The 13,300-nt window shown below is 41.4% G+C and overlaps 1 protein-coding gene across 2 annotated transcripts in view; it reads left to right on the top strand.

The window, feature by feature from the left end:
• The window catches only part of CATSPERB (cation channel sperm associated auxiliary subunit beta), a 154,375-nt gene that overhangs the window by 84,454 nt on the left and 56,621 nt on the right, over positions 1–13,300 (top strand). For both annotated transcript variants that reach the window (XM_003832770.5, XM_055097951.1), the window contains 2 exons: positions 4,155–4,309; positions 6,830–6,984. In XM_003832770.5, the coding sequence (XP_003832818.2) occupies positions 4,155–4,309; positions 6,830–6,984 (310 nt within the window). The remainder of the gene's footprint in view (positions 1–4,154; positions 4,310–6,829; positions 6,985–13,300) is intronic.

Here is a 13,300-nt window from a genome sequence, read left to right as displayed (position 1 = left end):
GAGCATCACTTGAGCACAGGAGTTCAAGACCAGCCGGGGCAACAATCTCTACACACACACACACACACACACACACACATATATGTATACATTTAAGTTTGTGTATATGTATTAAAGCAAAGGAAACAGAATAACCCATAAAAATAGACATGAAAGAGAGAAAAGACATAGCAGAAAATGTACAAAGCATAAAATAGAATAACCAAAAGTAGAGCTGGTCTACAGTTATCACCATAAATGTTTATTTATTCAGCAGCATTTATTGAGTACCTCGTATATGCCAGGTACTGTTCCAATCACTAAGGGTACAGCAGTCTCTTTTCCTGTGGAACTTACACACTTGTCAGAAGACACTGATAATTAACAAATAAACCAAAATAGGCTGTATGTAAGATAAATGCTACACAGGAAAAAAAAAAAAAAAGCAAGATAGGTGAATGGGAAGTGCCAGGTGAAGCGTGTGTTGCGTTGTGTGGTGTAGCATGTATTGTGGTCTGGGTGAGCGGCCTTGAAGCAGATGAGGGAATGAGCAGATATCCGAGGTAATCTACATTTCTCCATTAAAGACAGAGTCTTATTTTGGATTTTAAAATCTTGAAATATATTGCCAGGAGTGAAAAACTTAAAGCTAAAGTGGAGAGAAAAAAATATAAATAAAGATTTGAACAAGTATGTGAAACACACTGGGAGAGAAAGCAGAGGCAGTAATGTTCATATTCACACAGAGCAGGAATTTTAGGCTGAAAGTATTCAATAAAAAAAGTTCTTTCTGTGATAAAATATAAATAGTACAAATATATCATATTGAGTCAATGCTCTAAAAGAATACAAGATATGTAAATATACAAAAATGAACTATAAGGAACATGAGAAGGAATCAACTGAAGTGCCAAAGTAGAATACATTTGAAATTGACAGTGTTAAATCTTTAATACATGAAGATCAAGATAAGACTATAAGGGAACATTCCATGTAGAGGAATTAAGATGTTGTGTTGAAATATAGGGCACATGTAGTATACTATAGCTAAATTTCCTAGGGATGACTTATTGATGATAAGACCAAGCAGGTAAACTGAACCCAGTTTTCCATTTGAGTCAAGCTAAAGAATTTCATCATGCCATCAAAAGATTATTAACATAATCATATTTGTATTTTAGAAAGATCATATGGGGAATATACTGGAAAATGTAAGATTTTTGGCCAAGTGATATGTTGATAAGAGGCTATTTTAAAAGCTGAAATGTGATGATGAGGGTCTGGATTAGAAAAGTGGCCACAAGTATGAAGAAAACAGTGGCAAATTATGAATGAAACCAGTGGGAGTTTGTGAAGGATTGGCTGTGAAATAGGAGGAAGTGTGTATAGTCAAGAGTTACACATAGGGCAACTGGATGAGTAATGATACGATGAACATCATCCGTAGAACACGGTACCCAAGGGACTTCCATTTCCAATTGTGGCATCAGTTTGCTGCTGAGAATAATTTAACAAAATACTTAGATAAATTATTTTTTAAATTGATAACCTGAAAAGCTAATAGAAACAACCAGGCCAAACTCTAAGGGAAAACAAAACCTTGGTGATATGGTTTGGCTGTGTCCCCAACTAAATCTCACCTTGAATTGTAGCTCCCATAATCCCCACGTGTTGTGGGAGGTACCTGGTAGGAGGTAATTTAATCATGGGGGCAGGCCTTTCCCGTGCTGTTCTGGTGATAGTGAATAAGTCTCACAAGATCTGATGGTTTTATAAAAGGAGTTCCCCTGCATAAGCTCTCTTGCCTGCTACCGTGTAAGATGTGACTTTGCTCCTCATTTGCTTTCAGCCATGATTGTAAGGCCTCCCCCAGCCATGTGGAACTGTGAGTCAATTAAATCTCTTTCCTTTATAAATTACCCAGTCTCGGGTATGTCTTTATTAGCAGCATGAAAACAGGCTAATATACTTGGAGAGGTAAAGAGGGCACACAGTACAAAGTCCTTTTGACCTGAAGAGATTTACAAATTCCGCAAACTTAGACTTTGAATTTGGTGGACTAATGAAGAGTTATGGCCCTGAGTCTACCCAGGTAGTGAGAATATAGATGGTGTGCCCCACCATACACCAGAACCCCTGAGGGCTCTACCCTTACAGTAAAGATTAATCAGAGGTAAATCCATACACACTCACACATATCCCCAAGGAATACAACAAAGTTGTCTTGTTAAGTGGGTAGGAAAAGAAAAAGAGAGAAAAAAACCTGTCTGAGAGGTTATGGCCATTGGAAGGCCCCTGTGAGATTTGCAGCCCTGATTTGCATTGTCTGGGATTACAGGTGCCCACCACCACACCCAGCTAATTTTTGTATTTTTAGTAGAGATGAGGTTTCACCATGTTGGCCAGGCTGGTGTCCACCTCCTGACCTTAGGTGATCTGCCCGCCTCAGCCTCCCAAAGTGTTGGGATTGCAGGCATGAGCCACTGCTCCCAGCCATTCATGATTTTTTAAACAAACATTTATTAAAGCATGAATAGAATGTAACTTCTTGATTAAGAGTATCTAGGGGGGAAAGAAGCTATAGCAAATATCCAATCATATTTTCTAATAACACACCAAAAGCTTTTGCTATGTCATCTACCATTGCCTCTATTCATCATTGTATTGGAGGGCTGAATTAGTCTAGACAGGCAAGAACAATATATTAAAAAGTGTGAGATTGGAGAGGAAGGAGCCCAGCTATTCCTGTAACAGATTATCTAATTGTGGAGATAGACAACCTCAGGCTCGTGTAGCTGAAGCAGAGTAAGCATTGCAGAAAGTCATAGGAGATAAGGTCAGAGAGGGACTGGAATTCATACCACGGTGGCCCTTGGAGGGCATTGCAAGGATTTTGACTCTTACTGAGAGAGAGGTTGAAGCCATGGAGAGTTTTGATGAGGGGAGTGGATGAAGTGACTTAGCATTTTGAAAGTGTTACTTTGGATGCTTTTTTGAGAACAGGCTGAAGGGAGCTATGGGCAGAATCACGGAGACCAATTCGGAGGCACAAGAGAGATGACAGTGGCTTGTACAGGGTGATAGTGGTGACAGAGGTGAGAAGTGGATGGAGTCTACATATATTATGAGGCTAGAGTCAATAGGATTTCTGATGGATTCGATGCAGGGTATGAGAGAGAGGAATTAAGAATGACATTGAGGTTTTTGGGCTAAGCAACAGCAATAATGCAGCTGCCATTAATGAAGGTGAGGAAGGCTGGGGCTGGAGGAGGTTTGCGTGAGGATCAGGAGCTCAGTCTGGAATGAGTTCACTTTGAGAGGCCTAACCAACATCGAATGAAGCTGTTGGAAGGCAGTTAGCTACATAAGCCTAGACTTCAGGGAAGAGCACTAGATGGTAGACTTAAATTTGGGAATTATCCATCTAAAGATGGATTTAAAATCCTAAAACTGAATGAGATCTCCAAAGATAGTGAGAGAAGTAATCTAAAAACTGAGTCCTGGACACTCCAATGTGTAGAATGAGCTAGGAGAGCCTGAGCTAACTGGGTGGGTTTGGGTGGGATGCAGTGTGCAGAAATTAGTCTTTTTCATCCTGAGCCATGATCTTTCACTCTAGCTCCTTCCAAGGGAGGGGACCCTGTCTCAGGACCACTGTCTGTTTGGCTAAGTGAATGCTGCGGCACCATCTGATTACTGACAGTGCCTCTCAACGTGGCGCCCTAAGGATGAGAGAACCACAGGATGCCCAGTTTGGTTCAACATATTAATCCTAGTATAATGTAATGACCAATGTCTACTGATGATTCCCCTTGCCTTCCTAAGGATTGTTTTCTTGCTGACTTTTACCTCTTCAGGAATCTGATTTGCTGGTAATAGGAAGAGAAACCACTACTAGAGAGACCTAACCGCTTTTCCTCTAGATCTCTTAATTAAACATCCCCTCTGTTTGTTTCTTCCCCTACTTCAGTGAACAGATTCTGTAGTGACGTGGAGTCTGGAAAAGGCTTTCCAGGGACTTAACAAAAGCTAACATGCATTTTCCTAATTCAGGAGTCTCAGGGCCCTACTTCCACCTCTTAGTTTAAATGAAGGTGTCTTTACAAGGTATGATATTAAAGTTTTTCGACTTCTGTTACATCAGTATCAAGACACTTCTCTATATTTCCTAATAGGAATGGGAAGATACAGTGCAGTCGGAAGTGTTACTGAGAGAATTTTCACATTATACTATGATCACTTGGGATTCCTACATAAGCTGACTCTGGGTCGCTTTGAAGCTAGTGGACCACCCACAGCCTTTGGAAATTCTAGAAATCTTTTTGGACAGGTCAGTATATAATGCATTGAAACAGTTTGCCTTATTTTAAGAATAGATGCCACATTCAATACATAGAATAATGGGAAAATGGGAAAGTATTTTCCTTGGGACAAACTCATTAATGCAGTTTGCTCTATTTAACTAAAGGAAGAACCTCCATGTGCCACAAACATCTCCAAATCTTCTTCCAAGTCCCATATGGAGTTATATAGCTTCAATTCCACCTAGAATATCTTCATGCAAATATCTTCACAACAGAACACCACTAAACATTCTAAGCTAGAACCATTACTTCTAAGCTAGAACCATTACTCCCAACCCAGGCCAAGGTAGGATTGATTCTCTACCTCTTAAGGTTGTCCCTGAAGAAACATGGGTTGTGAGGCCAGGCGCCATGGCTCATGCCTGTAATCCTAGCATTGTGGGAGGCTGAGGTGGGTTGATCGCTTCAGCCCAGGAGTTGGAGACTAGCCTGGGCAACAAGGTGAAACCCCATCTCTACCAAAGAATTAAAAAATTAGCCTGGTGTGGTGGCATACATCTGTAGTTCCAACTTCTTGGGAGGCTGAGGCAGGAGGATCACTTGAACCTGGGAAGTTGAGGCTGAAGTGAACTGCGATCACGCTGCTGAAGTGAGCTGTGATCGTGCCACTGAACTCCAGTTTGGGCAACAGAGCAAGACCCTGACTCAAAAAAAAAAAAAAAAAGGAACATGAGCTGTGGTCTACCTTTCTTCTTTCCTATTAACCCTTCTCCCTGGTTTCTTCTTTTTCTAGTGACAACAAAAAAAGGAGTTATCTTCTTTACAGATGACACTTGATACCGGTTTTTATAATAGTTTAATGTATAATATGCTGCTTGTGAAGGTAGCTCATCCTTGGGCACCAGTTACAAAACTGGACACTCTCAAACCATCAGCAAATTATCAAACATTTTTGACTGGGGTTAGTAAAACCTGCCCTTTGACTTAAAGGAAAAGGAACAAAAGATGAATCTGGTTTTAAAAGATCATTCCAATTACCAGGCCAAAGCTGCAGTTGAGAGGATGGTGTTTATCTTCCCCTCTCTGAGACATGCATAGAGAATGAGGGCAGGAACTTCCATGGGAGAGTTAAGATGCCACATGTGACTCCCTGTGTCTTTGCCCAAGTCTGGGGTGTGAATTCCGCATTTATACAAAGCGAATGATGTGAGCAGGAGGGTAGAACTAACTTTAAAAAAGCATTTACCTCATTTTTCACCAACTTCACAATTTGTAGAAAGTGTCTTAGTTCCCTTATGTGAAAGTTTAAATTATTAAAAGAAAAAAAAAACCCTACAGGTATTTGTATACTTAGGACAAGTTTGACGAAGCCATACTCAGCAATATCACTTCCCTCTCCACAAACTATGCATGCGTTCTCTCTGGATAAAAATAATCGCTGGCTCTTATTACAGTGTTGGAGCTCTCAATCTTTATAATGACGATTTATTCCTATTTCACTTATGAAGAAAGCGAGGCACAGACAGGCTGGTTAGTTATTGGGATTAGACATCTATCCCAGGCAACTGGCTCCGGGGCCTGTGCTCTTAGCCACCTGCTGCCTTTCACTGGACTTGCATACACTTTCCCTAGGATACACTTGCCACTCCCAGGCTACAGTGTCATACAGAATTCTAAAGATGTTTAGCCATTTCAGTGATTTTCAAGAGTCCTCAAGCCATTTGGCTCAATCCCACATTGATTTTCCTGGCATCTATTTCCCATTTCTCCTCAGTGCACTCCCAAAATTCAGTAACTAGGAAAAAAAGCATGACAGAAGATGAGTCTTGGAGGCACTATGGGACGGATGTGTCCCCAACCAGTCTGCACGATCTACCACCCACACCTTGTCTCATAGCAACAAAGTCAACTCCAGCAGCCCCTTTGGGGATGGTCCCTACCTCTCTTCTCTCCCCTAAAAGTTCCCCAAGCAGGACAGGGTCAGGATTAGAGAAAGGTGTGTTGAAAAGAAAGACCTATAGATCAGAAATCTAGGCCAGAAGTGCCTGGGTAGACTGCAAGGGGAGGTCTGTGAGTCAGGAAAGGAGAACAGCTTATGCTGCCAGTTGGGAGACTCAGACAGCAGCTGTCCAGAGTCTCTAGCACGAGATCAGGAGCAGCAAGTGAGGACAGGGATTTCACGGGCCCTTTCCTAAATAAAACTTCAAATAAGAACCCAGTTCTAAAATCTGCATCTCCAGGCTCCTCACACACCCACAATGTGAGTCAAGTTTCCATGTACCCTTTCACTCCAACCATCCACGAAGGGCATAGGAATCTTACACCACATCTTAGTCATCAGAACTTCCATTCCTCCTTAACAGGAAAATACATCTTCCCTTGCACACACATGGATGTTCCAACAGAACATGTTGACGTATTTCTCCAATTGATAAGTAAACCAGTATTGTTTTAATGTGAACTGGAAATAAATCTGTGACTTCAATTTTGTCATAATTGAAGTATAAAGTAGCTTAAATATAATATTTTCTTTTCTCTGTTTCCAGCCTCCAGATATGGGCTTTGAGACTGCGCTTGCCCCACAGCACACCTCCTTAGATGAAATTATCTTTTTTGCATATGTACCTGAGAACGAACCCCAGGAAACGATCTACAGCAAGAAGTTCAGCAATATACACTATGGAAAAGTGATACACTCTGGGTAGTGATATGCATTTATTTAGATGGCATATTGGTTTCTAGAATCTACTTTTTAAATTTTTTGAGATAGGGTCTTGCTCTGTCATCCCGGCTGGAGTGCAGTAGTGCGATGACAGCTCACTGCAGCCTCAACCTCCCAGGCTCAAGCAATGCTCTGGCCCCAGCCTCCAGAATAGCTGGGACTGCAGGCACACACCACCAAGCCCGGCTAAGTTTTGTATTTTTTGTAGAGATGGGGTTTCACCATGTTGCCCAGGCTGGTCTCAAACCCCTGAGCTCAAGGGATTCACCCACCTCAGCTTCCCAAACTGCTGAGGTTACAAGTGTGAGCCACTGCACCTGGCCAATAGAATCTAAATTTTTGGGCCTACTTTTTTGAATAATTTTCTTGGTCAAATAGAGTAAGTCTTTTTTTGACACCCCACAAGGCCAAATACATTTATAGACTCCTAGATGTTTTGCATGCTGCCCCAATTTTAGAAACCTAGGACCATTTATATCAGTGCCATCAGGCCAAGCTATAGAAATGTGTTTTGTGAGTATCAAAAATATTCTGGACAACACTGGATACTTCCTATCCACTGAGTTTACTCAAATGACAATTCTTGTATATCCTAGAGACCAACACATTTAATGTAGTGGAGGCTATCTTTTATGAAATATTGCATTGAACAATATACAGAATTCTCAGAAATGCTTACAGTAAGAGTCAATAACCCTTAAAGCTACCTTTAAGGCCTAATAACTCTTATTCAGAATATGAATTCTGGCTGGGTGCCATGGCTCACACCTGTAATCCCAGAACTTTGGGAGGCCAAGGCCAGCAGATCAGTTGAGACCAGGAGTTGGAGACCAGTCTGACCAACATGGTGAAACTCCATCTCTACTAAAAATTAAAAAAATTAGCCAGGTGTGGTGGCTCACATCTGTAATCCCAGCTACTGGGAAGACTGAGGCACAATAGTTGCGTGAACCCAGGAGGCCGAGGTTGCAGCGAGCCAAGATTGCGCCATTGCCATTGCACTCCAGCCTGAGTGAGAGAGTGAGACTCTGTCTCAAAAAAAAAGAATATGAATTATATAACCCCCAAATCTACCAACTAAAAAAGAAACAATTTCAACAATTTCAGATTACCAGAAACTCACTGCTGTGGTCTAAATATCTGTTTTCCCCAAAAATTCATATGTGGAAATCCTAACCCTCAAGGTGGTAGTATTAGGAGGTGGGGCCCTTGGTAGGTGACTAGGTCATGAGGACTCTGCCCTCATGAATGGAATTAGTGTCCTTATGAAAGAGACCCCAGAGAGCTAGCTAGGCCCTTCCACCACGAAGGACTGAAGGACAGAGCCAGCTAGGCCCTTCCACCATGGAAGGACATACATAGAAGACACCATCTATAAACCAGAAAGTGGACCCTCACCAGATACCAAATCTGCTGGCACCTTGATCTCAGACTTTCCAGCCTCTAGAGCTGTGAGAAATAAATTTCTGCTATTTATAGGCTACCTGGTTTATGGTATTTTGTTATGGCAGCCCAGATAGACTAAGATATTAACCTTGTCTCCAAGTGGTGGACTCTATTCTTATACCAGGTTGGAATCTGTATATTATATGTGTTTGGGGCTGTCAATACATATCTTGTCCCACAGCTAACAATACTTTGCACCGTGAGGCAGCTCACTCAGAAGCAGAGGTGAACATGGGAATCAGACCTAATATAACAAACATCAGCAATATTTTTTCTCATGAGGATTGTATAAATTTTGTCTCAGATAAAAGTGTCAGTAATCTCTAGAATTATTTTTTGCTCTAGGTGGATCTTTTATGTGTGATGTTCCAGATCAGCTAGTTTGTGTTTATGTAGGTGTTTTTCTATAGAAAACCTACAGAATCACTTTTTAATCTTTTAATATTAATATGAGTAATATTATACCAGTGTTTATCTTAATTTCTTATATTCTAATTATTTTTAAAAGCATATGGTCATTCTCTTAAGGATTAGAATATTTAAAAACCAGAACAGCACAATCTGTGATAAGATTCAATAACTTTGCTCTGTTTGCACAGAAACTAGGGAATGGGTAGCTTCAAGGCAGGAAATAGGAGCAAAGCCAGGGTCAGAGACCTGGAGAGCAAGTGGTACTTCAACTGGGCAGGTGAGGAATTTGGGATCCCAGTGTTCTCAGGTCGGCAGGAGGCCAAAGGCAGTTATCCAGGTAGTCAGGGCATAAGGCAGAGAGAGCCATTCACTTACTCCACCAATCATCATTTAACACTGACTACCAGCAAGGCACTGTGGCGGGTGCTGCAACAGAGTGGTGAGCATGACATTCAAGCACCTCATTCCGTGAGCTTATATTCTAGCCCCAGAAGCAGACAAGTATGTAATTACAGTTGACTAAGTCTATAAAAGGGGAGTATACAGCATCGAAAGAGTATTTTCCTGGGGCTTGAGCCCTTGTTTGGAGAATCCTAGATTCTCCTGGAATAACACCCAAGTTCCTTACTGGAACTCAAAAAGCCCCACTGACCTGGCTCCACTCTCTTGAGTGACCTCTTTGCTTTGTTCACTGTGGTGAAGTCACTCTGGTTTTCCTTTGGTTTCTGTAACACATCCTGCTCCTTTTGGCCTGGAGGCCTTTGAGCATGCTGTTCCTCTCAGCCTGGAACCTTCCCCCAACCACCACTCTCTTCCTTCATGCTTGTTCTTCTGGTCTTTTCTCAAGCCTCAGAGTTTGGGTGAAAGAAGAGAGATGAGGTAAAGGGACAAGAAGTCCTCCTGTTGGAGACTTCCAGAGTCTTTGGTTATGGGCAATGCTACCCTTGCCACTAGTGACAACTACCCCTGCCCTGCCGGCCCCTGGAATTCTATCACTGTGCTGGGGTCCCTTCACCCTTTCAGCAGTCCTTCTGGGCAGCATATTTTTTCTTTCCTGCCTCCCCTCCACCCCCCGCCATGACCCTTGTCCCCTAGAGATAAGCACTGTCTTGGATTTTATGTTAACATATTTTAAAGTTTTGCTTTAGAGCTTTAACACTAGTTTTATGAAATGTATGACTTGCCTTTTTCATATAACATTATACTTTTGAAATTACTCCATATTGATATATAGTCTGTAATTCACTCACATGAATATGCTACAAGTTATGTAGCTATTCTCCTATATTGTTTTGGAATCATGTCAAACTTTTCCTTCCTTCCTTCCTTCCTTCCTTCCTTCCTTCCTTCCTTCCTTCCTTCCTTCCTTCCTTCCCTCCCGCCCTCCCTCCCTCCCTCCCTCCCTCCCTCCTTCCTTCCTTCCTTCCTTTCTTTCTTTCTCTTTCCTTCTTTCGACAGGGTCTTCCTCTGTCACCCATGCTGGAGTGCAGTGGTGCAATAATGACTCACTGCGGCTTTGACCTCCCTGGCTCAAGTGGTCCTCCCACCTCAGCCTCCTGAGTATCTGGGACTACAGGCACACACGTGCCGCCATGCCCAGCTAGTTTTTTTTTTTTGGTGGGGGGAGGTTGCTTTTTTGCTTTTTTTGTAGAGATGGGTTTTTGCCATGTTGCCCAGGCTGGCCTTGAACTCCTGGGCTCAAGTCATCTGCCCACCTTGGCTGTCCAAAGTGCTAGGATTACAGGTGTGAGCGACCCCACTTGGCTTTTCAATTTTACCTATGTAGAATTGATGTGCCTAGTGTGAAGTGGGAATCCAGTTTTTCTTTTTTTTTTTTTTAATGTGGGTAATCTATTGTCCATACAAGCCCCTCCTTTCCCCAACTGATCTGCAGCACTGCCCTGTGATATATCCTGGTCCCGTATATGCATTTGTCCGCTCCTGTCCTCTCTCCTATTTCACTGGTGTATTTGTCTTCTCCGTGACACACTGACTAAATGACTCTAATTATGAAACACATGTGAATAACCCCCTCCCCGTGCCCTTTCTTGGCATTTGGTCTTCCATTTATATGTTAGACTCAGCTTGTCAAGTTCCATTAAGGAAAATAAAAACCCCAAAACCTGGTAATAGAAATTACCTCTTGCAACCAAACTCTGCCTTATATCACTGTTAGATAGATCTTGGGTGGGAATTTCGTGCTCTTCCCGTATCAGTAAGATAATTATCTTTCTGCTAATAATTATTAGCAGAAAAGAACTAATAATTATTAGTTCTTTTAGAATTTTAGGACCAAGACAGCTTCCTGATTCCTCTTAAGGGATAGAAGTTATTATTTCATCCTTCCCTCCTCTGTTACATGTCTTTCCCTGGGCCCTGTGGGTGAGTGTACCTTTACTTCTTCTCTGACAGTAGGTAAAAGTGTTTGCTTTATAAGGGAAAAGGGTGAGGGAGGGAGGCAGGACTTCCATGCCAGCACCCTCCTGATGCCCCCTAACCCTCAGCCACTGATCAGCTCTTTTGAGGCCTGTGTGCAAAAGCATCTAATGCCCAACCTCCTGTGGTTTAAGGCTTTTACTTCCTATGAGAGAAGGTTCAGGGAAGTAGGTGATGCTTCAGGCCTGTTTCCTCCCAACCTCTGATCCCCCAAACTACCTGCATCACCAATGGTGGCTGTCTCTGGTCTATGGCCCTTCCTCAGTCTTTGCCACGAGCCTTCCATGGAAACCAGTGGAGTTTGCAAGTGAGTGCAGACTCCCATTTGTCAGGCGCCCAAGTACTTCCAGACTCACATGCTAGCACATACCTGGCCTTTGGCCCTTTTTAACAACTTCAGCTAACTCTTACTTGCTTGTGTTGTGGTCAGCACTGTTTCTCCTTCCCATGTTCTTCCATAGGTGACACTGTCCTAGTGTTCAATCTCTCCTTGGAATGGCTTATTGCTCTGGATTTCAGCTTAGTTGGTTATCTAGTGACCTTAGTTCTCTGACAAACTAGAGAAAAGTCATGACTTTGTACTTTATCTACTTTTTGTTTTGTTTTCTTGTTTGAGTGCGTCTTTCTGCATTTAAAGCAAAAGCAGAAGTCTTATGATTGCCTTTTGTAGAGTAATCTTATATTTTTCAAATTTGCTAAATTCTTTTAATAATTCTAGTACTTTCTCTACATATTATCTTGGGTTTTGGAGTAGAGGTAAATTTTTAATTTTTTTTTAAGTTTCAGTAGCTTTAAGGGTACAAGTGAATTTTGGTTACATGGGTGAATTGTGTAGTGGTGAAGTCTGGATTTTTGGTGTACCTATCACCCAAGTAGTGTACATTGTACCCAATAGGTAGTTTTTCCTCTCCTCTCTCACCCCTCCCACCTTCCCTTCTTCTGAGCCTCCAATATCATACAGGCCACTCTGTATGCCTTTGCATACCCATAGCTTAGCTCCTACTTTTAAGTGAGAACATGCAGTGTTTGGTTTTTCTGTTCCTAAGTTACTTCACTGAGGTTAATGGCCTTCAGTTCCATCCAAGTTGCTGCAAAAGATATTATTTCATTGTTTTGTATGGCTGAGTAGTATTCCATGGTGTGTGTGTGTGTATATATATATCACATTTTTTAAATCCACTCATCAGTTTATGGCACTTGGGTTGATTCCATATCTTTGCAAATGTGAATTATGCTGCAATAAGCATATGTATTCAGATGTCTTGTTTTATATAATGACTTCTTTTCCTTTGGGTAGATAACCAGTAGTGGGATTGCTGGATCGAATGGTAAATCTCATTTTAGTTCTTTGAGAAATTTCCATACTGTATAAATATTTTTAAGTAGATAATCTTATTACCTGCCAGTACAATTGATCCTTGAACAACATGGGTTTGAACTGTGCAGGTCCACTTATACATGGAAATTTTTCTGCCTCTGCCACCCCTGAGTCAGTAAGGCCTCCTCAGCCTAATCAAGAAGCTGACTAGGATGAAGATCTTTATGATGATCCATTCCACTTAAGAAATAATAAATGTATTTTCCCTTTCTTACGGTTTTCTTAATAACATTTTTTCCCGTAGCTTACTTTATTGTAAGAATACAGCATGTAAGACATATAACATATAAAATATGTGTTAATCAACTGTTTATGTTATTGGTAAGACTTCCAGTCAACAATAGCCTACTTGTAGTTAAATTTGGGGGGAATCAAAAGTAATATGTGAATTTTCATCTGCACAGGAGGTTGGCATCCCTAACCTCTGCATTGTTCAAGGGTCAACTATAATTTTTTTTTGTTTTTTCCTTAACGTTTCTTAGCATATTATAGCTTTTTCCTGTTATAGTGTCTAGGACCTCCAATACTTTGTTAAATAGAAGATAATGGAATTATTGTTGTTCCTGACACTCTCTCTCTCTATATATATATATACATAATATATATATATATTTAAGCATTTCA

Source organism: Pan paniscus, chromosome 15 (assembly GCF_029289425.2).
Source record: "Pan paniscus chromosome 15, NHGRI_mPanPan1-v2.0_pri, whole genome shotgun sequence".
Lineage (NCBI taxonomy): Eukaryota > Metazoa > Chordata > Mammalia > Primates > Hominidae > Pan > Pan paniscus.
Note: the sequence above shows the minus strand (reverse complement) of the source record. Positions and strands in the feature narration are given on the sequence as shown.